General features: G+C 45.9%; 1 protein-coding gene across 1 annotated transcript in view; it reads left to right on the forward strand.

Moving 5' to 3' along the window:
* Nucleotides 1–6,324: 6,324 nt before the first annotated feature.
* ABHD3 (abhydrolase domain containing 3, phospholipase) overlaps nt 6,325–27,039 on the forward strand; it is a 42,244-nt gene continuing 21,529 nt past the window's right edge. The window contains exons 1-6 of the mRNA XM_068108174.2: nt 6,325–6,458; nt 20,544–20,704; nt 20,808–20,990; nt 21,124–21,169; nt 21,774–21,886; nt 22,699–22,866. Of these exons, the coding sequence (XP_067964275.1) occupies nt 6,387–6,458; nt 20,544–20,704; nt 20,808–20,990; nt 21,124–21,169; nt 21,774–21,886; nt 22,699–22,866 (743 nt within the window). The 5' untranslated portion in view covers nt 6,325–6,386. The remainder of the gene's footprint in view (nt 6,459–20,543; nt 20,705–20,807; nt 20,991–21,123; nt 21,170–21,773; nt 21,887–22,698; nt 22,867–27,039) is intronic.

Genomic DNA, 27,039 nt, shown 5'->3' on the forward strand with positions numbered 1-27,039 from the left:
GACGTGGATTGTGTCCCACAAATTGTCGAACAGGGTTTGACAATCGATCCAGATTTATTTGTAATGATTTCCCCACTAGATAGCCCAGCGATAAAAGTCGTGATATCAAATTGCCCCCCATTTGTATCCGACGATGTACTAATTAAAGAGTTGGCCCGATACGGTACCATCGTGTCTCGTATCTCCATGATTCCCTTTGGGTCACGAAACAACGATTTAAGGCACGTGGTTTCATTCCGGCGGCAAGTGTTTATGATTTTAAAAAATTCCCAGAAGGATTTAAACCTTATAATAAAATTAAAACATCAACAGAACGAATATACAGTGTACGTGTCCACCAACGTTCTAAAATGTTTTGGCTGCGGACAATTTGGGCATGTTAAGCATGACTGCCCCCGAAAAGAGAATTCTCCACAAGTGCAACCTCCCCTCCGAACCGGGAATAAGCAACCCCCCCACCTTCCCACCACCGGTCCAAACCCTTCCACCACTGACCCAAGCCTTCCCACCACCGAACCAAGCCCTCCCGCCGCCGAACCAAGCCCTCCCACCACCGACCCGAACCTTCCCACCATCGACCCAAGCCTTACCACCACTGATCCCAATCTGTCCACCACCGACCCAAGCCCTCTTACCACCAATCCAAACCCCCCCGCCGTACCCCCTTCCCCTCCCCTTGAAACAGGGGCCCCTCCCTCTACTGAAGGATCTAATTGCAGCCATCTCCTGTTAACTATAGATCTCACCCCCCAGGTGACATCGTCCAATCACAGCTTGTTGCCTGCTATAACTGATCCTACCTCTCCCGCCGTGGTAGCCGATGGGAATCCCCTCCCGATGATCACGTCCTCCCTCCCCCCCCCTCCCCCCAAACCCTTGCAATCTCTTCCCACTAACCAGGACGAGTTTCAATTAGTCTGCCCAAAAGGAAAAAGACATCTGCAAACAACAGATGAAAACGGTCATCTCTTTAAAAAACCTACAACTGAAAACCGACAGCCCCCCCTCTCTGGCCTAGATTTGTCCCTCGTCACAGAAAATCGTTTCTCGGTATTGGAGGACATAGATGTGGATGAATCCTCGCCCTTGTCTACTGACCTAGAAACTGATATGGTTGAACCGCAAAAATTAGTACCCCCCCCCCTCCCCTGAAGATGCCCTCCCCGTCCCCCCCCCCTCTATGGACTATGCCCCATCCGATAACGTGGAGGGATGTGATGACGGTGAGGAGATAAATGATGAAAACCAGTGTGACACACCATCTGAGCCATCTGATATAGATGACTCTGTTAGTGAATGTGGTAGCCTCAAGGAAGAAGAATCCCTCCAATCCCTCCCTCCGAGATAAAAAGGTTTCTTAAGGACACATTCCGAAAAAGGAATGTTGTAATAGAAACCTTTTTTCCGGAGCTACCTGATTTTATACATTCCACTAGACTGATGGTAAAACGGCCCCACGTTTTTTATTTCAATTCCTCCCAACGTCACCGTTTAAAGAAGTTGTCGCAAAAAGCTAAGAATGAACTGCTATCAAAAAATTGAGTGGTGGTCACTCCTCCTTATAGCTGTAATGAGTTTTTCCATTTGTAGCTTGAATATTAACGGAGGATGTAGCTCTGTCCGTAAAGTTCAAGTAAGGGATTTTTTATTACAGAAGAAAGTTGACATTGCCCTCTTACAAGAGACCCATGCCAACGACTACTGTGTCGCAGAGTGGTGTAGGCTCTTCCCCGGCCTGTCCTTCTTTAGTAACGGTGACTCCCGCAAAGGCGGTGTCGCAATAATTCTTAGCCCCTCCTTTTCGCCTTCATCGCTTAAATTCGACGAAATACACAAGGGATCCCTAGCATCCCTAGAATTCCACTACTGTGGAAAATTCTATACTATTTTTAATATCTATGCCCCAAGTACGCCTGTAGCTCGGCGAGTTTTTTTTAATGACCTTGGGACACACCTAACGTCCCTCGACAGCCAAAACGCCCTAAAAAACCAAGACAATCATGTTTGTATTGGTGGAGATTTTAACTGCACCCTTCAACCCCAACTAGACAGGAACAGTGCAGAGCCCCATCCTGCCTCCACAATCCCTCTCACCAAATTTTTAAAACAAATGAATTTGACAGATATATGGCGGGTACAGCACCCATCAATCAGGCAATACACATGGTGTCGATGCATTCAGGGTAATATTGTACTTGCTCGCTTGGACAAGTTTTATATTAATCCTCCACTTGAACGCCTCGTTCTGTCATCCAAAATTTGCCCATCAGGATTCTCGGACCACAGCGCAACATTTCTCAAAATTTCTGCCCCCTGCCCGAAACACAAGAGTGCTTTTTGGAAATTTAATAACAACTTACTTGATGATAGTACCTTTAAGGACATTTTTCCGGAAATTTGGAATATTCTGGTTGCCTCCCAAGGGAATTTCTCAAACCTCAGACAATGGTGGGATAATGCCAAAACGCACATCAGACTATTCTGCCAACAATATCGTGCGTATGGTGTTAAAGAGGAAAGAAAAACCACAACCTTACTTGAAGATGAAATCCTGGAATTACAGGAACAGCTTCAGGGAACCGCAAGTGTGAGCTACCAGGGAATGAGGCAACAAATCCATGGAAAAACGGCCTTACTGAATTCCATATCCGAAAGGCGAGCACAAAATGCTTTATTGCGCCTGAAGATGAGGTACATACACGACCTTGATGCTCCAACCAAATTCTTCTTCAGCCTTAAAAGGGGGGCCACTTCGTCAATGATTACACGCTTGCTCCATGATGGGGAACTCCTTTATGAAGATGGCAGAATCAGGGAATGTGCCCGGAAACATTTTAAACAACGGTTTATGCGGCATGACATTAACCAGGATGCAATATCGGAACTTGTTTCTAACCTTCCAACATTGGCGGAGGATCAGAAGCAGCAGTTGGAGGATCCTCTTAGGTTACCTGCGCTCACCGCTGCCTTGAAGGCCTTGGAACCTGATAAAGCCCCTGGACTGGATGGGCTGACAAGTGAATTTTTCCAGGTTTTTTGGGACACCATTGGACCTCACCTACTGCGGGTATTGAATGAATGTTTAGAGGATGGACAACTGCCGTGGAGTTGCCGGAGAGCAGTCACCACCTTAATTCCTAAGAAAGCGGACACTCAACTTATAGAGAACTGGCGTCCTATTTCTGTTTTATGTACGGATTATAAAATTTTAGCCAAAGCCTTGTCTAATCGAATGAAACCTTTTATGAATGTACTAATAGGAGAACATCAATCCTTTTGTATTCCTGGACGTACTATTTTTAATAATATCTTTCTTATCCGTGATACCATTCGGTTTTGTAACAATTTTAATATGAATGTTGGTCTGTTTTTTATTGACCAAGGAAAAGCCTTTGACTGTATTGACCACATGTACCTTTTTAGAGTTTTAGAGAATTTTGGGTTTGGACCTAATTTTATCTCGTACGTTAAACTTTTGTATTGTAATATATCCAGTGTTCTTAAAATTAATCAAGTATTGTGTAGCCCCATTGCTGTACAACGGGGAGTACGGCAAGGTTGCCCGCTATCTGGACTTTTATACTCTCTTGCCATCGAACCTCTTCTGCTCCAATTACGTACGCACATTTCTGGCTTCACTGGATCAATTCTTACCACACCGCTAAAAGTCTCTGCCTATGCAGATGATGTCTGTATTTATATAAAAAATAGTGCTGACGTCACTGCGGTGGCTCAAGCACTAAAAACATATTGTCAGGCTTGTTCAGGCCAGGTAAACTGGAAGAAGAGTGAAGCCCTTTGGATAGGACCTGGAGATTGCCCGCCAATTGTCCTACCAGGAGGAGTGAACTGGCAGAAAAGTGGCATTAAATACCTCGGTATTTTCCTCGGAGACAACACCTTTGAGCAGCAGAACTGGGTGGGATTACCAGACAAGGTAATGGCAAAACTGGCCCGCTGGAAAGGACTTCTTTTTCAACTTTCGTACCGCGGAAGAACTCTCGTCATTAACAATCTTGTCGCCTCTATGCTATGGCATAAGATGATATGCCTACAACCGCCCGGGAGCCTTCTTATTACACTGCAAAAGAGCATTGTCGACTTTTTCTGGAGCGGGAAACACTGGCTCCAACCCCCCGTGGCATACTTACCACTCACTGAAGGTGGCCAAGGTCTTATTGATATCCGCAGCCGGATTATGGTCTTCCGGCTTCATATCGTGCGCCAACTTGTATATGGAGATGAAACCCTACTCTGGAGGCCTCTGGCTAACTGCATATTACAGCTTACATGCAAGCTGGGTTACGACCGAGAACTTTTCTTGATGAACCCTCATCAAATCGATTCATCCTTGCTGCCCACCTTTTACCAAGGGGTGATGAACGCCTGGCAAGCCCTGTCCTTTTCCCGTGAAATGGCAACATACAACATGGAAATGTTGATGAATGAGCCCCTATGCTACAACCCCTTCCTGGAAAACAGCTTGAATAATAGGGGACTCGTTCAACGCTTTGTTGATGCCAAGCTGCTGCGAGTGAAAGACCTCATGACAGAGTCTGGGAGCTGCCGGCTGAGTGCTGCTGCTGTGGCACAAAAAACCGGAATAAAATCTGTCAGGATCATCTCTCGGTTCCTTCAAGGGATATCCGCAACGTATCGTAATACCTGCGAGGAACTTGGCCCTTCCCCCGAGGAAACAGCGGGGGACTTCCCCAAACTCCTAGTCTTCAGCCCGCCACTTAATCTGTCCCCTGGCCTGAACAGCCCTGATGATACTGCATTATCCCTTCCCGCCTTTCCAAAGAAAACTTTGTACAACGCGTACGTTAAAATTTTATACGCAAAAACATTCTCTGAGCACCCGAGGCTTCGATGGCGGGATGTTTTACCCCCAATACCACCCAATTGCCCCAATTGGCGAAGTTTTTATCTCTTGCCTACTCCAAAGTATGTTGGAGATATTCAATGGAAACTTGTACACTGGATTTTACCTTATAATGTTTTACTGAACCGGTTTTCTACTGCTAACTCTAATCTATGCCCTTTCTGTGCATCCATTGAAACCCTGCCGCATATATACCTTGAGTGTGAACGATTGCAACCTCTTTTTACATTCCTTCAGGAACGCTTTGTGAAGCTTGGTTCCCTCTTCAATCACAATGTTTTTATTTATGGTGTTTTAGGACCGTCTTCCCTTAGGAATGTGGTTTTAATGAATTTTTTAATTGGCCAGGCCAAGTTTGCAATTTATAAATCCAGGAAGAAAAAAATGGGAAACGCTTCTGACTCGGCATATGATGTACTGCTCACCCTTAAGGCTCTTGTAAATGCAAGACTAAAGCTAGAATACCGGTTTTTTTAAATGAACAAGAATTTAACATGTTTTAAAGAAAAGTGGGTTTTTAATGATGTCATATGCACACTTGATGATGATGATTTGATAATAACTTTTCCGTGAGACCATTTTTATTGTGTTTTGTTTCTTTATGACTGAACATTACTGATTTTTTGTACTCTTGTAATAAAAGGAAGAAACAGTCAGTCTCTCTCTCTCTCTTTCTCTCTCTCTCTCTCATGGTGTTTTCTATAGTTATTATCAATACAGAATGAGGATTTGCCATTGACAGAAATCCAGGTTGGAAAGTTTACAGATTGGAATTTGTCCTATAGAGTTACATAAGTCTTTTTCTGAAGCGCCATATGGCACATGAGAGAGATACCAACACCCAGCCAATTAGCATGGTGACATTTGAAATCACCATATTTTAAAACCACAAATATCTAACCGTATACAGTAGTAATTACATCCAGAAAAGGCAACAGGTGAATTTTAACAATTTACTAGGATCAGTTACAAAAGGGAAGGAAACGATCCCTCCTTTAAGGTCACTTGTATTGGAATCAATTAAGTATTATAATGCGGCTTGGTGGAATATTACGTGTTTCGATAACTGTGTCACAGACATTGGAAAATTTGCATGACGGTCTTAGCTCCGCCCAAAGAACAGCTTTTATACATGTCTCCGCCCTTTTTTCGAGGCGTGACGTTTTGGATCTGCTTTGATACATGTCTCCGCCGTTTTTCGAGGCGTGACGTTTTGGATCTGCTTTGATACACGTCTCCGCCCTTTTTTCACGGCGTGACGTTTTGGATCCGCTTTTTACATGTCTCCGCCATTTTTTCGAGGCGTGACGTTTTGGATCAGCTTTGACACATGTCTCCGCCCTTCTTTCGCGGCGTGACGTTTTGGATCTGCTTTGATACATGTCTCCGCCCTTTTTTCGAGGCGTGACGTTTGGATCCATGCTTACGGGGCGGAGCGTCAGTCCCGGCCGAGCTGGCGAACCTAGATGCGTTGTAGCTGAACGACGCATTGCAAGTTGCGATGATATTTACATCTCTCGCCATCATCGCGTGCTCTCTGTACGCCCTTTACTATCTCTTCAGAGTGGTCAAGGTGCGCGAGCGTCGGGCGGCCTTCCGTGCACGAGCGGCGGGCGGGAAACGTGCTACGGACGTGAGGAAAGCCAGTTCGGCCGGGCCTGCTTGCTTGTAGTTGTAACGGGGATTTTGTGAGGAAAATGTGGAATAATTGTTGTTGTTTTTTTTTGCATTTTGCCTTTATTGCAGGTACTTGTTATGACCGTCCGTAGAATTGTGTGACGAAAGCGCTAACTGATAAGTTGAGAAATACTTTTCATAACCACTGCAGTCTCCCCATTGCATTGTGCACATCCATCATGTTTATATGAGAACACGATATACGTACTCTTTATGCGGTACATGCTTTCTCCCTGAAGCTTCATTTGTGATTATAAGTGCAAGTTTTCGATGTCTTGTATTCTCGGATCAATCAAATATTCATTATGGAATCCGAAAGATGTATCTTGATTTTGATAAACATTGGAAGTTTGAATTTTTCCTGCAGAATAGACAGACAGTACCAGGGGCGGTGGCTTGAGGGTGAAGACGTGAATAGTGAGAGGACGACATGAAGGCGGGCCCGGGGTCTTGCACTCTGAGGGTAGTTCAGTTGTGGTGTTGGATTTCGGGCTGTGCACACTGAGCCGCTGCCCGGGGCCTCCACGTGCTGTTTTGAAAAATAAAGTGTTATTAATTTATCGTGTTAAAGGTGCAATGCAGCTGCTCGAGCACGTGGTGGCTTCATGGGAAATGAAAGCGAATCGAAAGCATAAAGTCTGAATGAAGGTTTATTTACAACGACAGAGTCGACGTCAGCATTCACTCCTTGATTGTATCACACATTTACCTCACGTACTCTATACCGGGAGAAAACAGCGCTTCCATCACACTGTACTTCACCACGCACCACACACGCACACACCATGCATCGCACACTACGCACCACACACCATACACTATGCACTACATACTACGCACCACACACCGCCCAACACACCATGCACCGCACACTATGCACCACATACGACACACCATGCACTGCACACTACGCACCACACACTACACACCAAACACCACACTGTGCACCACACTACACACCTCACACCACACACCTTACACCATGCAACACACAACATATCACCACACACCATGCACTGCACACTATGCAGCACACACCACCCAACACACCATGCACCGCACACTACGCACCATACACTATGCACCACATACTACGCACCACACACCACCCAACACACCACGCACCATGCACTGCACACAATGCACCACACACTACACATCAAACACCACACTGTGCACCACACTACACACCTCACACCTCACACCTCACACCACACACCTTACACTATGCAACACACAACACATCACCACACACCATGCACTGCACACTATGCAGCACACACCACCCAACACACCATGCACTACGCACCACACACCATGCACTGCACACTATGCAGCACACACCACCCAACACACACCACCCAACACACCATGCACCGCACACTACGCACCATACACTATGCACCACATACTACGCACCACACACCACCCAACACACCACACACTATGCACCACACACTACACATCAAACACCACACTGTTCAACACACCACCACACACTGTGCACCACACACCATGCTCTGCACACTATGCAGCACACACCACCACATCACTCACTGTGCCCCACCACACCACACACTACACACCAAACACCACAATGTGCACCACACTACACACCTCACACCACACACCGTGCACCATGCAACACACAACACACCACCACATACTGTGTACCACACACCATGCACTGAACACTACACACCACTCGCTGCACACCACTCACTGCACACCACCACACCACTCGCTGCACACCACTCGCTGCACACCACTCGCTGCACACCACTCGCTGCACACCACTCGCTGCACACCACTCGCTGCACACCACTCGCTGCACACAACTCATTGCGCACCACTACAACACACATTACACACCACACACCCTGCATCTCACATTATGCACACCTGATGGTCTTCTCACCTCACGAGGCGTGCAGAACATTTTAAGGACTATGTCATGTGATTTTATTTTTTACAAACTGCCTGTTATTTGATTCCATTGAAACATTCGAGATACAGTAGTTGCTTTTCTTATTGCAGTTTTCGATTGCGTACTAATTACCTTGTATATCCTTTGCTAATCATATTTGTAGTGTCTGGTTATTATTGTAATTATTATTATTTGTACTCAGTATCGATCATTTTTTTCCCCCCCATTGATCAATCACTGCTCAGGGGTTTCCACAGTTCTAAATCCGGTGCTGATGAGATGGGAAAAAATTGGCAGAAGTAGTTTAATACAAGGAAATCATAGGTGCTGGGTATGTATAAGAATAATGGAAATAGGGATTATATAATGCAAGGGACAGTTTTCAATCTTCTTCCTGTTTGGAATGCTCTCTCTGGAAAGGCAGTGGCAGGCTGACAGCAGATACCATGGATGGTTTTACACTGTAGTTCAATAGTATTACGTGGAAGGGGGAGGGAGGGATCCATAGCTAAAATGTGGTAAGTGTAACATGGTCCATGTGTTTTGAGTAGATAAAATTGCCATGTATTAGGGACCTATCGGTGTGTCGATTTGTAAAATGTGACGCTGAGGAGACAGCATATATAATTTATAGACAGGATAGCCAGGGTAATATTGTATGTGTAAATACCTCTTGTTTTCGGGCTGTGCCAAGTGAGGACTTCCCTTTGCAAAAACGACACACAGGGAGAGCGCTGCATGCTTCAAAAAGACCATCACGATCTCTCTGGCTGGTGTGTGTCAGCCATGGCAGCGTCGTGTGTTGTGGGGCCCAGAAGAGGCAATAGACTTTTAATGTATTGTTGCGGTTCTGAAAGTGTACATATTTGATTAATAAAGGTTAAAGCTTTTGCCCCCATAGTTAGTCCACATGCAACACGTAGGTCACTTTAGAACGTTAGTTATTTCTTAGTATATGTGAGATAAGGCCATTTCCAATAGTGATGCCTGCGTTGTGTAAAAGAAATAAATAAGAGTAGGCCCTGTTCATTTTGCCTCCACCCTCCAAATCTACCTCGTTGGGCAGCATCCATCCCGCGCCCCGATTCGGCTAATGCACCTTGCTTGCCAGCAGCGTTCGCTGCTCTTGGGTTTTCGCTCAAACCAGCTCAGATGCCACGAGGTAAGGCCTGAAAAAGGGGCGGAGCGTGAGATCGGGGGTGTGGCCACGTCAAGCAGACATCAAGGGCGGAGCCGGTAAGACCCCAACAACCAACCAGGGCTCAGTGGGCATGGCCTAAGGGGTGTGGTCAGTGCGCGTCGGGCACATTCCAGAGGGTTCGCTGGGCGGCGCTATATAACCGCACTCACAAAGCCCTTCGAGAGGACTGAAGGAATTGCACTTGGCTTTGTAAGAGGACTTATGCGGTTTATGAGCACTTGAGGATATTCGCGCATTACAAAGGACTGGGGAGTATATGCGCTTTACAAAGGACTTGCACGATTGCGCTTTGATCAAGAGGACTGTCACGTTTGGCATTGATTGCAAGAACTTGTTGGGGGTTTGGCTTTGGGCTTGCTGAGACCACCAGAAAACCGCCAGCCGGTTCGTTTATTACGTACGCGGCTAAGCCGTGAAATAACCGCCCAGCCTAGCTCACCTCTCCCCATATAATTGTCTGCTCCGCGCCAACGACACGAGGAGAGCTTGCCTGCCGTCTACCATCTTCTTCGTGGTACGAGTCGGGGACCGGAGCGAGCTGTGGACATCATCCCTGGACCTTCAACCCCGACCATCTACATCCCCGTGTGAGTGTGTGTGTGTGTGCGGGCCCGTTTGTCTGGGAATAAGTATAAGACCATATAAGGCTGCCCTGTGTATCTGCTTCTTCTTCTTCACTGTGCATTTCTTCTTCTTCTCCACTGTACATTGCTTCTTCTCCTTCATTGTACAAAGTGCAAATAAATTGTTATTCATTTTCCTCTTGATTCAACCGTTTTAGTGATTCCTCCATTGGGTAAACGTGGCACGATTAGAAACCGCTCAAATCGGGTCTAGTCATTGTTAACGGCCCGAATCCCGAATCGCGGCTCGCTATCACTCGGCGTGTCCACTAAAACCGTGGTTCGGGTGGGCTTATTTCCTTGCTTCCCGGGAGGCACTGGTAATTAGGTAATATGACTAATTCGGCCTACCACCCTATTCAGCGCTGACCGGAAGGAACGCAATAGCCCCGGATCGCGTCGGCTAGATAAAAGACAAGGGGATTAATCCCCCTTTGGTAAGGGGAAAGGCCGACGTTGGAGATCCGCAACAATTGGTGTCAGGAGTGGGATCTGATCCGAAGTGCGCTTAACGCACTCAAAATTACGAGCGACCCAAATTTGGTACTAACATCTAAATTTGAATCGTTCCATGGATAACCAAGGCGGTCGGATGCCGGTGGGGGTAGATGAAGAGGACTTAGAATCAACCCAGGACCCCCCGGGAAGAAGTGGGAGAAATGGAGGATGCAATTGAGGAGGGTGCAGCAGTAGGGGTGGCAGGCGAAGAAAATGGCGGCGCCTCGCACGTGGCGGCGAGTGCCGAGCCCACGGGGCCAGGGGACTTCCAATTGTTTATGGCACAAATGAGGGCCTATATGATCAAGGCGGAGCATAAAATGGATGGAATGGGAGAGCAATTGGGAAATCAAATTGGGGGATTGAAAGACGGGTTAAGTAATTTGGAAAACAAAATGGGAGAGTAAATGGAAAATCAAATTGGGGGATTAGAAAGCAAATTGGGGGGCCAATTGAAGGATGTGGGTGGCCAAATGGGAGAAATGAACGAGGGGTTAATGGGGTTGGCAAACAGGATGGGCACCCAAGAGAATCGCATGAAAGGGATGAAAGACGGGTTAAAAGAGTGTGGTAACAGAATAGGTGGCCAAATAAAAAAGATGGGGAAAGACATAGACCGCAGGTCGAGCGGGAAAGGCACATTGGTACGCGACGAGGTAGCGTGACTTGAGGAACGCGGAGAAAGCGAGGTTGAGCCAAGCACAGCCGGGTGGACCGGGGTAGAAATCGCGACACGGGGTATAGAAAAGCTGACGACCGCCGAATTGGAAAATTTTATTTTATGTGCGCCAGCGGTCGTCGAGCTTAATAAGGAAAAAGAAATTATAATGGAAATTGGGGTTGAGGAGCCGGCAGAGGTAGTACATGAATTGAAGAAAGAAATGGAATGTACCCAAAGTCTGCATTCGCATTGTGATGTCGTGCTTTCTAACCCCAATGAGAATTTGCAGATGCGGTTAGAGGAGAAAAGAATCCCGAAGGTAAGCAGGGCTATGTTTGGCGCGAAAGTGTTTGGCGCGAAAAGCTTTTTCGCGTGCTTGCGCTTGGGATCTCGACGTCACCTGGGCGCTTGTGGAAGGTCCGTGGTGAGCTGTGTGAAAGTAAATGGCGCGTGTGTGAGGAAAAGGTGTGCGCCGAAGCGCGAGTGTGAAACAGAGTATGAAACTGAGAGTGAGAGTGAGTGCGACACAGAGTGTGAGTTGGCCGGAGAGAGTGTGCGAGAATGCACACCGGAGCGTGTTGAAGAGCGTGTGCGGGAGTGCACACCGGAGCGGGTGATTGGGTGTGCAACAGAGTGCACACCCATGGTTGTTACGGAGTACATAACGGGGGAGAGTGCGTGGAAGAAAGGTGTGTAACGGAGTGTGTGAGGGCGTGAGTGCGCCTGAGTGGTGTGCACCTGAGTGTGCGAGAAAAGGGTATGCACGAGCGAGTGCGGTAACGGAATGCATGGGATGTGTGAGTATGGGAAGGGTCGCGTGGTGTGAGAATGCGACTCGAGCATCGACGCAGACCGGGGCAGCGTTTAGGGTGACGTATAGCCGACGCAAGCTCTCGGGGCGTGGTGTTCTTTGTGTGCTGCAGAGGCCGGCGGGGATCGTTGCCGCGGCAGCGTGCACGATTCGGGCCGGGTCCCCCCCTGTATGGTCGGTGCTGTGCCGTGGCGCAAGGGGCAAACGGCACGATTCCGGGGGAGGAAGGCGAGGTCGGACCTTCGCCCCCTGGCGGGTGCGGTGCTCCGACCGGGGGAGGTTGGGTCATCGTGGCGGAGACCGATAGGCTCCGCGCCGGGATGGCGCCTGGAACCTCGGTCCAAGTATGCCTCCTCCCCAGAATCTAAAATGCCGGACGGACCCAACCAACAAGAGACAGACCACCAGTATGCATTGCTCGGCTTTTCGAAGCCGAGCTGTGACGAAAATGTATTACGGCGCACCGAGAGGCTCAAGAGTAGTGGACTGGAATAGCGATAGTGTTGGCGATGGTAGCCGGTGTCGAGGGATGGTAAATCTACCATCCCTCAATTGGGGCAAAGGAGCAGTAGTTTATGGGGGTTGGCAGTGTGAACTAGCCAGGGCGGGCTAGGATAATTGTTAGGGACTTTGAGATGACAATAGGAGACATGAGAATTAAGTAGAGACATTTGTACATGTAGTGGGGATGTATTCAGATTAGATGGATGATAATGACGAGGTATGTGCTTCGTGTAAAGGGAAGACGGGGAAAGCACCAGTATTAGAGGGAAATAGTTAGTTAAATGATGCTAAGAGTATGAGGATGAGCTTTAGGCGCAAATGAGGAATTGAGAATGAGAATCTTTGTGGTGAGAGTGAGCAAATGAGGCATTGGTCGAGAATGGTTGTGTGAAATGAGGCAATGGAACTTGGTGAAATGAGGCAATGGTCTGGGCTGACCGGAGAAAGTGTATGAATGGAGTATTGTGGACATGTGTAATGGTGTTGAGTGAATGACTTGCATGGGGTGCAAGTGAATAAATGGTGTGGAATAAATGGTGTGGAGTAACTGAGTTGTGTGGAATAAATGGTGTGGAGTAAATGGTGTGTGGAATGAGTGGTGTGGAGTGCATGGTTTGAAGGAGTGGATGGGGGAAGATGGACCCCTTCACGAATACCTGGGGAGGGTGGTTTAAAGTTAGGTAGAGAGAGTAGGTAAATTGTTTGGAGATTGACATCTGTGGTGCAAGCAGTAGCAAGTTGTTGCTTTGAGGGGTGCATAAGTGAGTGGAATGGCTGGGCGTGTGGGCTTAATTGGTACATATGGTTAAATGGGCACTCTGCCACTAGTAGTCTGTCGGCCAGGTGAGGCCGCAGGTAGGCTCTGGGAGCCAGTTAGGGTCAGTGTAGTGTTCAGCGGGGCCCGAGGATCCGAGAGAAGGACCTGGGTAGCCCAATCCCAGAGAGGGCATCAGCGGGGTGAGAGAGCCATTAGGGCCTTCCCCAAGTTAGGGTGGTTGTGAGGAGCTAGGCAAGCTCGGGTGGCGCCTTCAGTGGCAGAGGTGCGCAGGTAAGTAGGACCTGCTGGTAGAGCCACACGACCCAGCCCCAAAATTGTGCGAGGGCACAGTATTGAAAAAATGGGGGAGTGAGACCATGACAGCCCTGACTTCGTGAAGAGTTGGAGACGAGAGTGTTAGATATTGTACCCCACAGACAGATAGAGAGAGTTAGGCAGTGATAGACAGTGATAGACAGTGATAGACAGTGTTAGACTGTGTTAGACTGTGTTAGACTGTGTTAGACTGTGTTAGACTGTGTTAGACTGTGTTAGACTGTGTTAGACTGTGTTAGACTGTGTTAGACTGTGTTAGACAGAAGAGATAGAAACAAAGGGCCAGTCCATGGGGACTGATCAGCACTCTAACTGTGACCGCGCTGCCCTGACGAATCTGGGAGGAGGGAAGAATGGGGAAGATTTGGCCCCCCGACTTGCGTTGGGGGGGGGAGGGGTTATAAACACTGGCAAGAGGCGTTCCCAATAGTTGCTATTTTTGGGTTCTCTGTCCTGCTGTCCGTGAGTGAGTGATAGGTTTGTGTTGCCGTGATAACCTAAGAACGGCTGAAAGGATCTAAGTCAAACTTAATACAAAAATATATAAAATTATGTAAAGATGAACTGATTTGATTATGGGCTCAAGAGGTCAAAGGTCTGGGAACCAGTGATGGGGTTTTTACCAAACTTTTTTCTTTCTTTTTTAAACCTGATGGAATCAAATGAAACCTGCACAGGCAAAACTTCAGTGTCCTCATTAATTCCTGAAAGTTTCAGCTTCCTAGGTCAAATCTTCTCGGAGGAGTAGAATAAACATACCACATAGCCTCCATACATACAACATTCATTTCCTCCATTATATATAGTCGTTTATAACCAGTTAATGGTCACGCAAAGTCCTCAACATCCCCCTCCCCCCTCTTTCCAATCCCAAGTCCTCAACTCCAGGTCCCCAAAAACCCCTGCCAACCCCAAGTCTACAACCCCTTCTGCCAACCCAAAGTCCTCCACTCACCCCCCCCCCCTTTCCATCCCCAAGCCCCAAGTCCTCAACCCTTCCCCCCCCCTTTCCACCCATTAGTCCTCAACCTACCCCCCCCCCCCTTTCCAACCCTGTCCTCAACTCCCCCTGCCAGCCCCAAGTCCTCAACTCCCCCTGCCAGCCCCAAGTCCTAACTCCCCCTGCCAGCCCCAAGTCCTCAACTCCCCCTGCCAGCCCCAAGTCATCAACTCCACCATGCCAGCCCCAAGTCATCAACTCCCCCATGCCAGCCCCAAGTCATTAACTCCCCCATGCCAGCCCCAAGTCATCAACTCCCCCATGCCAGCCCCAAGTCATCAACTCCCCCATGCCAGCCCCAAGTCCTCAACTCCCCCATGCCAGCCCCAAGTCCTCAACTCCCCCATGCCAGCCCCAAGTCCTCAACTCCCCATGCCAGCCCCAAGGCATCAACTCCCCCTGCCAGCCCCAAGTCATCAACTCCCCATGCCAGCCCCAAGGCATCAACTCCCCCATGCCAGCCCCAAGGCATCAACTCCCCCATGCCAGCCCCAAGTCATCAACTCCCCCATGCCAGCCCCAAGTCATCAACTCCCCCATGCCAGCCCCAAGTCATCAACTCCCCTCTGCCAGCCCCAAGTCCTCAACTCCCCATGCCAGCCCCGAGTCTGAGAGTAATGTTTTACCTCTGTTTGTTTGTTTGTCTGTCTGTCTGCTATGAATGGGGTATCTCAAAAGGTTGTGGACGGATTCAAACGAAACTTGGTGGACATGTTTGATGGTTGACAAGGATGAATTGATTTGATTTTGGTGAAGATCCGAAACTGGATAAGATATATACATTTTAAGTGATTCAATCTTCAACATCAAGAGATGGGGCCAAAAACGATGTTTGGCATGACTTTGGAAAGTTTGTGGATGAGTTGGTGACAAAACTAGGTGGATGAGTTTGTGACAAGAACAAAGCGATTAGGTTTTGGTTTAGGTCCGTTTTGGTCCAGATCTGGCATATCAGTGGGATACAAAACTTAAAATGTTTAACTTGGTGGAGATATGTGCTCTACCAAGTATGTTCTAGTTTTGTTTGTTTTGTTCATCCATCCATCCATCCATCCATCCATCCATTCATTCCTTCATTACTTGCTTTGTTGACAGGCTAAAGTAATTGGCAGAAAGAATAGGGAGTTATTGGGAGGTAATGTGTGGAGAAATGGTTTTAAAGTTGTTAACCATGCGGAGCTTTTCCATTTTGTTTCGCTTGCATTTCCAAATGTTCAGCTTCTGCAAAGCCAATAATTAATCATTTGTGTGATCTGTGCATAAATAGCATTTTACTTACAACCATCACAGGAATCATTCTGGTGTATGGGGATCTCTGTGTAACAGTCAGGCAGGAGAAACGACAAAGCATACTTGTAATGACAAGCCAATATACAATGACCAATTCCACCATGCTCATAAATGAACAGGAAATAATTTAAACAAGAATACAAGGCCTCATCGAGAACACAGTCCTCAACCACACCTTAAAAATGGAACATGTAAATTTTACATTTGAATAAATAAATGTTAGGTGGTAGAGATGGACAAGTGTATATAAATAAATAATTCAGGGTGGTATTTTGGTCACGGAGATTGCAAAGGGTTTATAAATAAATGATTCAAAGTTGTGTTGGTTGTGGAGATGCTTTCATAGTCACAACATCCACAATTCATCCACAAGATCCCCTCCTCCCTGCACAGAACCCCCTCCTTCCTTGCATCGCACCTCCTTTTCCCTCAGACTCCTCCCTCGCATCTCACACCATACACTCAACCTGTCCACCATGTTTGTCCGAATCCATCCACAACCTTTTGAGATATTCTAATTCTGCCCACAGCCAAACAAACAAACACAGTCAGCGATGTCTGTGCACAGTCCAGGATGTCTGTGCACAGTCCACGAGCCTCTATTATGTATACAAAAAATGTATATAGATATCGTGAAGACACCTTTATTTCCAAGCTCATAGATTAATTAATTTATTGAATAATGCCGGCATTTATTTATTTATTTTTGTATGCAAAGTCGAGGCTCATGTAAGAGCTAACTCATAAAACACATAAAAAAACATAAATAGAAACGCACATAAAACATAATAAAGGGCGCGGGAGACGAGGGAGAGGGAGGGAAGCACAACAACAGCAGAGAACAGGGACGTCGGGAGATCTGTGGGAGGGAGACGGCTGGGGTGGGGTACAAGGGATAAACATGATGGATACTACAGGGACTTTCAGGAAAGAAATCGGAATTTGGAAAAGGTGGATTTGGGGTGGATCAATGGGGGTATAAAAGATCAAGGTTTTGGATGGGGGAAGATAACAGATGGTGGTGACAGCTGTTTTGAACACCTGGAGGGAGGAGTGGGATTAGCTTTGCATGTAGTAAATTTACTGGAAGAAGAAATGCCGTTTTGTTTTTGTTTTCCTACGAGCTTATTTTTGGCAAAGAAACTGACATGGAACATGATCGCAATCTTTTTGCAATTTAACCACTGGTGTGAATTGATCTTGAACATTTGCTGACTGTCACACGGCACACTCCCTTGTGACTATTTTAAGAGATTGGCCACATGATCAATATGTTCAAAATATTCTGTGCACCGAGACGATATCTCGTAGGTAAATGGCCACCTTTTATTTTGCTTTACAAGATTGCATCTTGATCGGATGAAGTTTTGTGCTTGTCTAATTATGACGTCATAATGGAGGCACCTATGACATCATCATTAATATATCTTATTCCCCATGGAGAGTTCTTTACAATGAGCCATGTCTCAATTTTTTCTATTCGGCACTTTCGGAGATATAGAGGTGCAAAGTTTTTCAGTTTTTCCATGTTATCCACTACACTCCCGTACATACACATATCGCACATATCGGTATCACATCAGATCAGATCAGATCGGTATCGGTACATATCGGTATCACATACACTACATGTGTGTACATACACACACATATCCCGTACATACACATATACATTTTTCCATGTTATGATGGTCATAATCCTATCAAGATGAAATTTCTTGAGCATTATCTAGGAATAAATTCGTTTAGAAAACAAATAATGATGACGTCATCGGTCACGTGGTTCGGCCGCCATATTTGTCCAAAATGGCCGATTAAAAAAAAAAAGTACATTCCGGCAAGTCCTCGGTCTCTGACCGATTTTTCATCTTTGTCTGTCTGTCTCTTTGTTACTTGCCGGGAAAGATTCCGGCAAGTATGTTGAGCGGTTGGTTTGTCTGTCTGTTTGTCTGTGCGCAGCACTACGTCTACACCATTGCATGTAGAATCGCCAAACTTTACACACATATTTGGCTTGCCCTGGAATAGACTGTGCCCAATTTTTAACTCTCTCGGCCCGAGGCCTCCATTATGACATCATAATTTGATAATTTGACAAGTACAAAACTTCATCCAATCAAGATGCAATTTCTTGAGCAACATGATGGCATAAACTGGTGGGGGGGAAAAAAAGATGACATGATCGATCACGTGGTTCGGCCGCCATCTTGGAAAAACCGAAAAACTTTGCACCTCTGTATCTCCGAAAGTGCTGAATAGAAAAAATAGAGATGTGGCTCATTGTAAAGAACTCTCCATGGGGAATAAAATGTGCTTATTGATGATGTCATAGGTGCCTCCATTATGACGTCATAATTCGACAAGTACAAAACTTCATCCGATCAAGATGAAATTTCTTGAGCATAATCTAGGAATAAATTAGTTTAGAAAACAAATAATGATGACGTCATCGGTCACGTGGTTCGGCCGCCATATTTGTCCAACATGGCCGATGGAAAAAAAAAAAAACATTCCGGCAAGTCCTCGGTCTCTGACCGATTTTTGATTTGTTTCTTTGTTTGTGAACAAAATATCTCAAAAGGTTGTGGATGGATTTGGACGAAATTTGGCAGAGATATTTGGCAGAATTTGGCAAACATTCGAGTATGTCACAAGGACAAAATTATTAGATTTCGGTGAAGATCCGGATTAGGATCCAGCTACTATAATTTTTTTAAGTCATTCATCACTTTTGGGAGACAGGGTCAAAAACTATACATAGCAGGATATCTCAAAGTTGTGGACGGATTTGGCCGAAACTTGGTGGACCGGTTGGGTGTCTGACAAGGACGAATAGATTCGATTTTGGTGAAGATCTGAATATAGATTCGGATATGAGAATTTTTTTTTTTTTTAAGTGATTCTTCACCATTTGGAGATCGGGCCAGAAACTATACATAGCGGGATATCTCAAAAGGTTATGGATTCATTTGGAAGAAACTTGGTGGACAGGTGGTGTTTGTGACGAGGAAGAATCGATTCGATTTTGGTGAAGATCCGGATCTCCAGCTAGTATAATTTTTTTAAGTGATTCTTCACCATTGAGTGATATGGCCAACCAGGCAGAGGTATGCTCTTTACTGAGGGCCATTCTAGTTTTTTAAGTGATTCTTCACCATTGGGAGAAAGGGCCAAAAACGATACATAGCAGCAGGATATCTCAAAACGTTATGGACGGATTTGGACGAAACTTGTTGGACCGGTTGGGTGTCTGACAAGGACGATTCGATTCGATTTTGGCGAAGATCTGAATATGGATTAGAATATGAGAATTATTTAATTTTTTTAGTGATTCTTCACCATTGGGAGATAGAGCTAAAAACGATGTATAGCAGAATATATCAAAAAGTTATCGACGGATTTCGACGAAACTTGGTGGACAGGTTGGGTGTGTGATGAAGAAGAATCTATTCAATTTTGGTGAAGATCCAGATCTGGATCCGGCTAGTATAATTTTTTAAGTGATTCTTCATCATTGGGAGATAGGGCCAAAAACAGTACATAGCAGGATATCTCAAAAAGTTGTGAACGGATGATTTTGATTAAATGTGATTCTTTATTGTGATTTTTCTGGTCTACTCTGGGATACAAAACATAAACTGTTGACCTAGTGGAGGTATGCTCACTACTGAGTGCCATTCTAGTTACCTTCGCAAAAGCGGAAGGTTATGTTTTGATCGCTGTGTATTTATTTGTATGTCTGTGTGTGTGTGTGTATGTTATTCGCATAACTCAAAAAGTATTCAACCGAATTGCATGAAATTTGGTGGGATGATTGGTTATTATACGGGACACATTTGATTAGATTTTGGGAGCAATCGGGTCAAAGGTCAAGGTCAAGGTCACGAAAAGGTCAAAATCGTATTTTTACCAAGTACAGAACAGTAGCTGCGGCGAAGGTATGCGCTCTACCGAGTGCCCGTTCTAGTTTTTTTTTCTGCAGTTGTCCATGGCTTTTGGTGGAGCTTGTGCATCAATTACATGTAGTAAAGGAAATTTGTAAACATTAGTTTACTTTGACATTACTTGCAAGGACATTTGTAGACTATGGACAAACGCACAAATTTGATATATGTAATTGAGAGGTTTGGAGCCCGATGGTTCGAATTTGTTCCTTCACACCTTGATAAACCAGCCTTTTTTTCCTTCCCTCCTCTCATTCTATTCATTTTATCGATATCCCCGACCGCCCTCTTTCCTTTCCAAAGCTATGGTACGCATCAGGTACATTTATTTCGATAATCAAATCTTTTTTGAGTTAGTTGTTTTGGATAAATTGAGCATTATAATTTAGCATGTCAAATGTTTTGCGTTACTTTGTCTTTAATCTGCAGAGACCCAAGCTGGTTGGTGGTCAGGGTTTTTGCCGATTTTTGGAGCTGTATTGCCCCTTTGCCACAAAGACCTATTACCCCACGTTCTGGTGCTGTGAGGGCCGTCTCAACACGCTCATGCGGCCACTGCTCAAGCGCTTCTGGCACGTCTCTTACCGCAGGTAGGCTCAGGTCTACAGCACGCATTCGGTAGGACCTTGTAATCACAAACCATTGAATAAGATGAGAGCAAGTGGGACTTGTTTAGATATTCCCTTTCAACAGAGAGCTGATAGACACTCCAGATGGAGGGCAGCTGTCCCTACATTGGTTGGACAATGACGAGAGTGAACACTGGCCCGACGTCGAATGTCGTCCAACGGTTATCTTCCTGCCCGGTTTGACTGGCACAAGCCAGGAGAGCTACCTGATATCCCTGGTACGCCAGGTTCAACAACGGGGCTACAGGTGCTACCTTATCGCACCCACAGGCTGGCAGTGACTCTGCTGTTTGCCGCATAACCTTCCTCAGCTTCCGGCCTATTATTGAGTGTGTTTTCTTGAGCTGTGTGGTTCATCATTGATATTCCTGTCTCGACAGATGTATCGTTTTCCACAACAGAGGACTTGGAGGGGCAAAGCTTCTGGTAATTGTTTAAATTCCCTATTATTGTGGTGTATCCTGTGTTCTTTTGTAAATCTGTACATATGGTGGCTGTGTCTAAATGAACGATTCTCAACTTTCTTGATTTAATTCGTAGGAAATGGCTTGAAATAAAGATGAAAGTCAATATTGTTCTGAGAGGTAACAAGTCCATACCATACTGCTTTCGATTTGCAACATCTCTAACATGAAAAATTCAAAACGCCTTTGGTATTAAGAAAGGGCTTTGGCAATGGTTGGTTAGCGCTATAATTTAATTTAGCAACTCAAAAGAGCTTTATTAGCTATTTTATTTCTGTATATTGATCTGGAAAGCATTTTCAGTGTTTGTGTTTTTGAATAATTGTTTCATTACATTTTTGCTCGTGTTCAAGATCATCTATTGACATTGAGAGCAAGCAAAAAAAAATGCTGAGCGCCAAATTCCTTTTTCTTTTCTTTTTTAAATATGCCTTCAAATTGCATCTTTGACACGTGACATAAGCAATGCGAGCAAAGCACAACATTAGAATGTTGAACTAAGTCTATGGTATTTATTTTGGGCATCACGTTTCGATGATACTTAGAGCGCGGAACAATTTCCCCAGACGCCAAGAACGTACTCTGGTGCCAACACCGATGACCTCGAGACGGTGGTTCGTCATGTGAAAAATCTGCACCCGTCTGCCCCGTTGCTGGCCACTGGAATCTCACTCGGAGGGTGAGGTATACACCCGTTGCAACACCTCAAATGATTTGATCACCGGGTAAGGCTGTTCGATTTGACGACTCCAGCTCCCACGTGCTACAAGCTAGATATCGAGGAAGTAACCATGACGTGAAGTGACGGGAAGATTTGTACTGTAGGTGAAGTTGTTCCTTAACCTGATATCTTCTAGCAGACGCATGTTGTTTGGTTTTCATGACTAAAGTACACGGTGTGAAACATCACATTTGGGGAGTTCACACCATGAACTTAGGGATATGCAGAGGCTTGCTTCTTTTCATGCTGTCAAAGCCTGACAGTCAAACATGGCAATGTTTGAACTCAAATAGGAGCGCTGTGATGTTTGATGCTGTTATAATTTTGGTTCATCCAAGGTTAGGATGTAGGGCTAGGTTGGGATAACAATATAACATGGTAATGAAAATGACCAAAAAAACAAGTTTTGAGCGATAATGATAACTCGGCAATAACACAAACGTGTTTCATGCAGATATAGTGTATTAACCTCATTTGTAATTGTTGCACCAGGAATCGTGTTTGGATAAGAATTGAGTGGTATTTAGTAGAGTTAAACAGGAATTGGATGCATCACATACACTGCAGATAAGGTTATTATGTTTCCTTTGAACTTTGGCCTTTCTAATTAGCATGTGGAACCGAACTCTATCTCTGAGAAGTGTCTGGCCTGTCTCATGGAGGCTATTCATCAAGGGATGATGATGATTATGATGATACTGTAATGGCTAGGATGTATATTTTGTGGTTTTTGTGCTAATACCAGTGTTGCATTTTTTTTTACCATATAGGAACATAGTGCTCAATTACCTGGGCAACTCCGGCTGTCAGAGCGGCTTACTGGCGGCGGTTTCGCTTTGCCCATCATGGGATGCTGTACAGTCCATAACATTCCGCTGGTTAGACTGGCTTCTCTTCAATGGCTACATCACCAGGCACTACCTCAACTTCGTTCGTCGGTACGTATCATCACGATAATAGCATGGCTTCTTAACAGTTATTAATCTGAGTTTCGCCCTTAAAGTGGCAAGTTTGTATTAGTTGTTCAATAGCGTGCAACCATAAGGGTGCAGAACTTTTAAAAAATCCTCTAAATATGTTCTCATTGCTTCTTGCTTGAGAGATTAATCGGTTAAATCTACAGTAAGCTATTACTCTAGATTCTTCAAAATATATACGTACGAGCATAAGTACCCAGCATTGCTGGGCAACACAGAGTCGCTTTGTGCCGGGAATATAAAGAGAGGGAGGTGGAAGAAGGAGAGCAGGAGGAGGGGGCGGTGAGTGGTGGTTAGGGGATGGGGGAAGGGAGGCTGTACGGGAGTAGGAGGGGGAAGGGTTGGGAGGGATGGAAGAGGGGGAAGAGGGAGGATGGAAGGGGAGGGGGAAGGGAAGGAAGGGAGGCAGCGGACAGGGGAAGGGGGTTAGGGGGAAGTGGTAGGAGAAGGTGGAAGGGGTAGGAGAAGGTGGAAGGGGTAGGAGAAGGTGGAAGGGGTAGGAGAAGGTGGAAGGGGTAGGAGAAGGTGGAAGGGGAGGAGAGTTAACCTGTTGTCATTGAACTTCCAGGAAGAGCAGAAAACTCGGTACCTGAAGTCCAGGTAGGAATTTGGAATTTGTTCAGGGTGCCGGTGATAACTCGCCTACTCTCCGTAAAGGACACAATGGAATCTTTAACAAAATTGCTATTAGATGGGAGACCCAGTTTAAAGTCAAGCCGACACCTGCCTTTCATGTATTGTACTTAAAGGGTTTTGAAATTGATTTCACAGATAGTCTTTTTTATGACTCTTCCAACAAAGTCGCCAGAGGCATTATGTTTTCAGGTTGTCCATCCGTCCGTCCGTGATAGGTTTTCGTTACCACGATAACTTGAGAACGGCTAAAGGGATCTTAGTCAAACTTGGCACAGGGATGTATGACGAGGTAAAGATGGCCTGATTAGATGTTGGGGTCACGAGGTCAACGGGCAAAGGTCAGAGGTCATTGGCAAAAGGCAAAGGTCAAAAATACTGTTACCGCAATAACTTGTGAACCAGTGATGGGATTATGACCAAATTTGGCACACTTATGTAGAATTATGCAAATATGAACTGTTTAGATTTTGGGGGTCAAGAGGTCAAAGGTCAAGTCTGTAATCGGTCTATAACTTAAGAACGGCTGAAGTGATCTAATTCAAACTTTGTACAGGTATGTATAATGATGTAAATATTAACTTATTAGATTTTGGGTTCAAGAAGTCAAAGGTTAAAGGTGAAAGTCTGTAATAGGTCTATAACTTGAGAATGGCTAAAGGGATCGAATTCAAACTTAGTACAGATATGTATAATGATGTAAAGATCCTCAGCCTCCTCAGCGTCGACGAGTCTGGCATTTCACTCAGGCCGACTGGCACGGTCTTCAAGCAGCCATCAATCATCTGGACTGGTCTCCCATCTCCACTGCCTCTGACATCAATTCTTCCTGGCAATTCTTCCAAAGCAAACTGCTCTCTCTCATGCACAGATTTATCCCATCTCGTCTTCAGTTGTCTTACCCTTCCTTCCATCCATGGTACACTGAATCTTGTGGTGAAGCAGTTGCCCTGAAACAACTTGCCTTTGCCTCTTGGAAGGCTAATCCAACTGAAGGCAATCTCAGTTCCTTCCACCAAGCTCGGAACAAGTGTGTGTCTACCCTCAGGAGTGCCAGGAAGCACTATCTCTCCACACTCAAGAATGAACTCTCAAACCTGTCTCCTTCCTCCAAATCCTGGTGGCGTCTGGTCAAATCTGTTTCTGTTGTTTGTTCCCCCTCCATCCCCTCCCTTACCTCAAATGGCTACACAGTTGACACCGCACGTGACAAAGCCGAATGCCTCAACTCTGTGTTTACCTCAAAATCTTGTGTCCCAAACCCATCTCTCTCTGTTCCCACCTTACCCAGTCGAACCCAACTGCTCCTGGACTCTGTGTCCTTCTCTCCTGACAAGGTGGAGGAGTTTTTGTCAAACCTCGACTCTGATTCTGCAACTGGACCAGACGGCATCAGCCCATGGGTCCTAAAATCTTGCTCTGCCGCTCTATCTTACCCCCCTCTCTGTGTTCTTTTCACCCTCTCTTTTGCTCAAGGTCATCTGCCAGCATCCTGGAAATCAGCAAACATTACCGCTTTGCACAAAAAAGGTGCAAAAACAGATCCTTGCAACTACAGACCAATCAGCCTGCTCCCAATTATCAGCAAAGTCATGGAATCCATCATTGCTTCGGATATCAAATCCTTCCTCTTCTCCAATGGCTTGATCTCCGATCATCAATTTGGATTCAGACCAGGTCATTCTACTCTGGACATGCTGCTTCTGCTGTCTCAACAATGGATGGAGGTCCTCAATGCCAAACAGGAAATCAGAGCTGTCTCCCTTGACATATCACGTGCCTTCGATACGGTCTGGCACCCAGCTCTGCTCACCAAACTCTCCTCCTATGGTATCCATGGAAATCTCCGTGCATGGCTTGCAGACTTCCTCTCTGGTCGTAGTCAACGTGTGGCCCTGAATGGATTTCTCTCATCTCCCCTTCCTGTTCAGGCTGGAGTTCCCCAAGGCAGTGTTCTGGGCCCTGTGCTTTTTCTGGTCTTTATCAATGATCTCTCCGACTCTCTGGAAAATCCTCTCTATCTCTTTGCTGATGACTCCACTCTCTGTCGCTCCATTCCTCTTCCCTCAGATCGGCAGTCTGCAGCCTCCTCACTCTCTGAAGACCTGGACAAAATCACAGACTGGTCAAACAAGTGGAACATGTCTTTCAATCCTGACAAATCTCACACTCTTACTATGTCTCTCCGAAAAGATCGCATGGACAACCCTCCCATCTACTTTCTCAACAATCCTCTCCAAGAAGTTCTGTCGCTCAAGCTTTTGTGTATCACTATCTGCCATGATCTTTCTTGGGAAAACCACATTTCCAAGCTGGCCTCCAAAGTCAGTCGCCGACTGGGCATCCTCCGTCGTGCGAAGTCCTTCCTTGGCACACCTGAGCTCCTCACCACATACAAGGCTTTCATCTGCAGCTCAATGGAATACTGTTCTCCCCTATGGGCCGGTGCTCCTGCCTCACACCTAGCTCGGCTTCACGCTGTTGAAACCAAAGCTTTCAGAATCATTGGAATCTCCCGTGATGAAGCTATCTCCGAGGGCCTTTCACTCACTCACCGCAGACAGGTAGGTGGTCTTTCTGTCTTCTACCGACTCCTCTCCGGCCTTGCTCCCCCAGCTCTCTCTGTGCTTTGTCCCCCAAATATTCCTACAGGTCGCACAAGATCTGCCAGCAACCCTCTGATAGTTAAACTGCCGAAATCTCGGCTCTCTGCTCATCTTCACTCTTTCATTCCTCTTTTCTCCCACCTCTGGAACAAACTCCCAAACTCCCTTCAATCCCACTCCTCCCTCCAGGTCTCTAAAACAGCTGTTCACCACCATCTCTTATCTTCCCCCATCCAAAACCTTGATCTTTTCTACCCCTGCTAATTCACCCCAGATCCACCTTGTTTGAAATTCCAACTTCTTTCCTGGAAGTCCTGGCAGTGTCCATATGTTTTTATACCTCTCCCACCCCCCCCCCCTTCCCATGCCTCTCCCCCCCAAAGCCCTCTCCCTCCCACAGATCTCTCGATGTCCCTGCTCTCAAATGTTGTGTTTGTGTCCTTCCCCCTCTCTCCCCATCTCGTCTACCGCTCCCCATGTTATATGTTTTATGTGTCGGTTTGTCTTTCTGTGTGATTAATGTTAGCTCTTTCACGAGCCTCGATCTTGTATACAAAAAAAAAAAAAATTCGGTTCGATTTTGGGAGTCCCGAGGTCAAATGCCAAAGGTCAGAGGTCATGTCAGGTAAAAATGTGAACTTGTGAACAGCTGAAGGGATTTAAATTAAAACGTGGTGCAGGTATGTATAATTATGTAAACATGAACTGATGAAAGTTTGGGGTTAATAGGTCAAAGGTCATAGGTCATGTCAGGTAAAAATGTGTGAACTTGAGAACAGCTGAATGGATTTAAATCTAACTTGATACAAGTATTATAATGATGTAATAATGTGGGCGGAGGCATATCAGTCGACGTCGTGACGTCGAAGAGTGCCGTTCTCGTTTCAATGAGCTC

The sequence above is a fragment of the Myxine glutinosa genome, chromosome 2, assembly GCF_964187855.1.
Source record: "Myxine glutinosa chromosome 2, kmMyxGlut1.1, whole genome shotgun sequence".
Lineage (NCBI taxonomy): Eukaryota > Metazoa > Chordata > Myxini > Myxiniformes > Myxinidae > Myxine > Myxine glutinosa.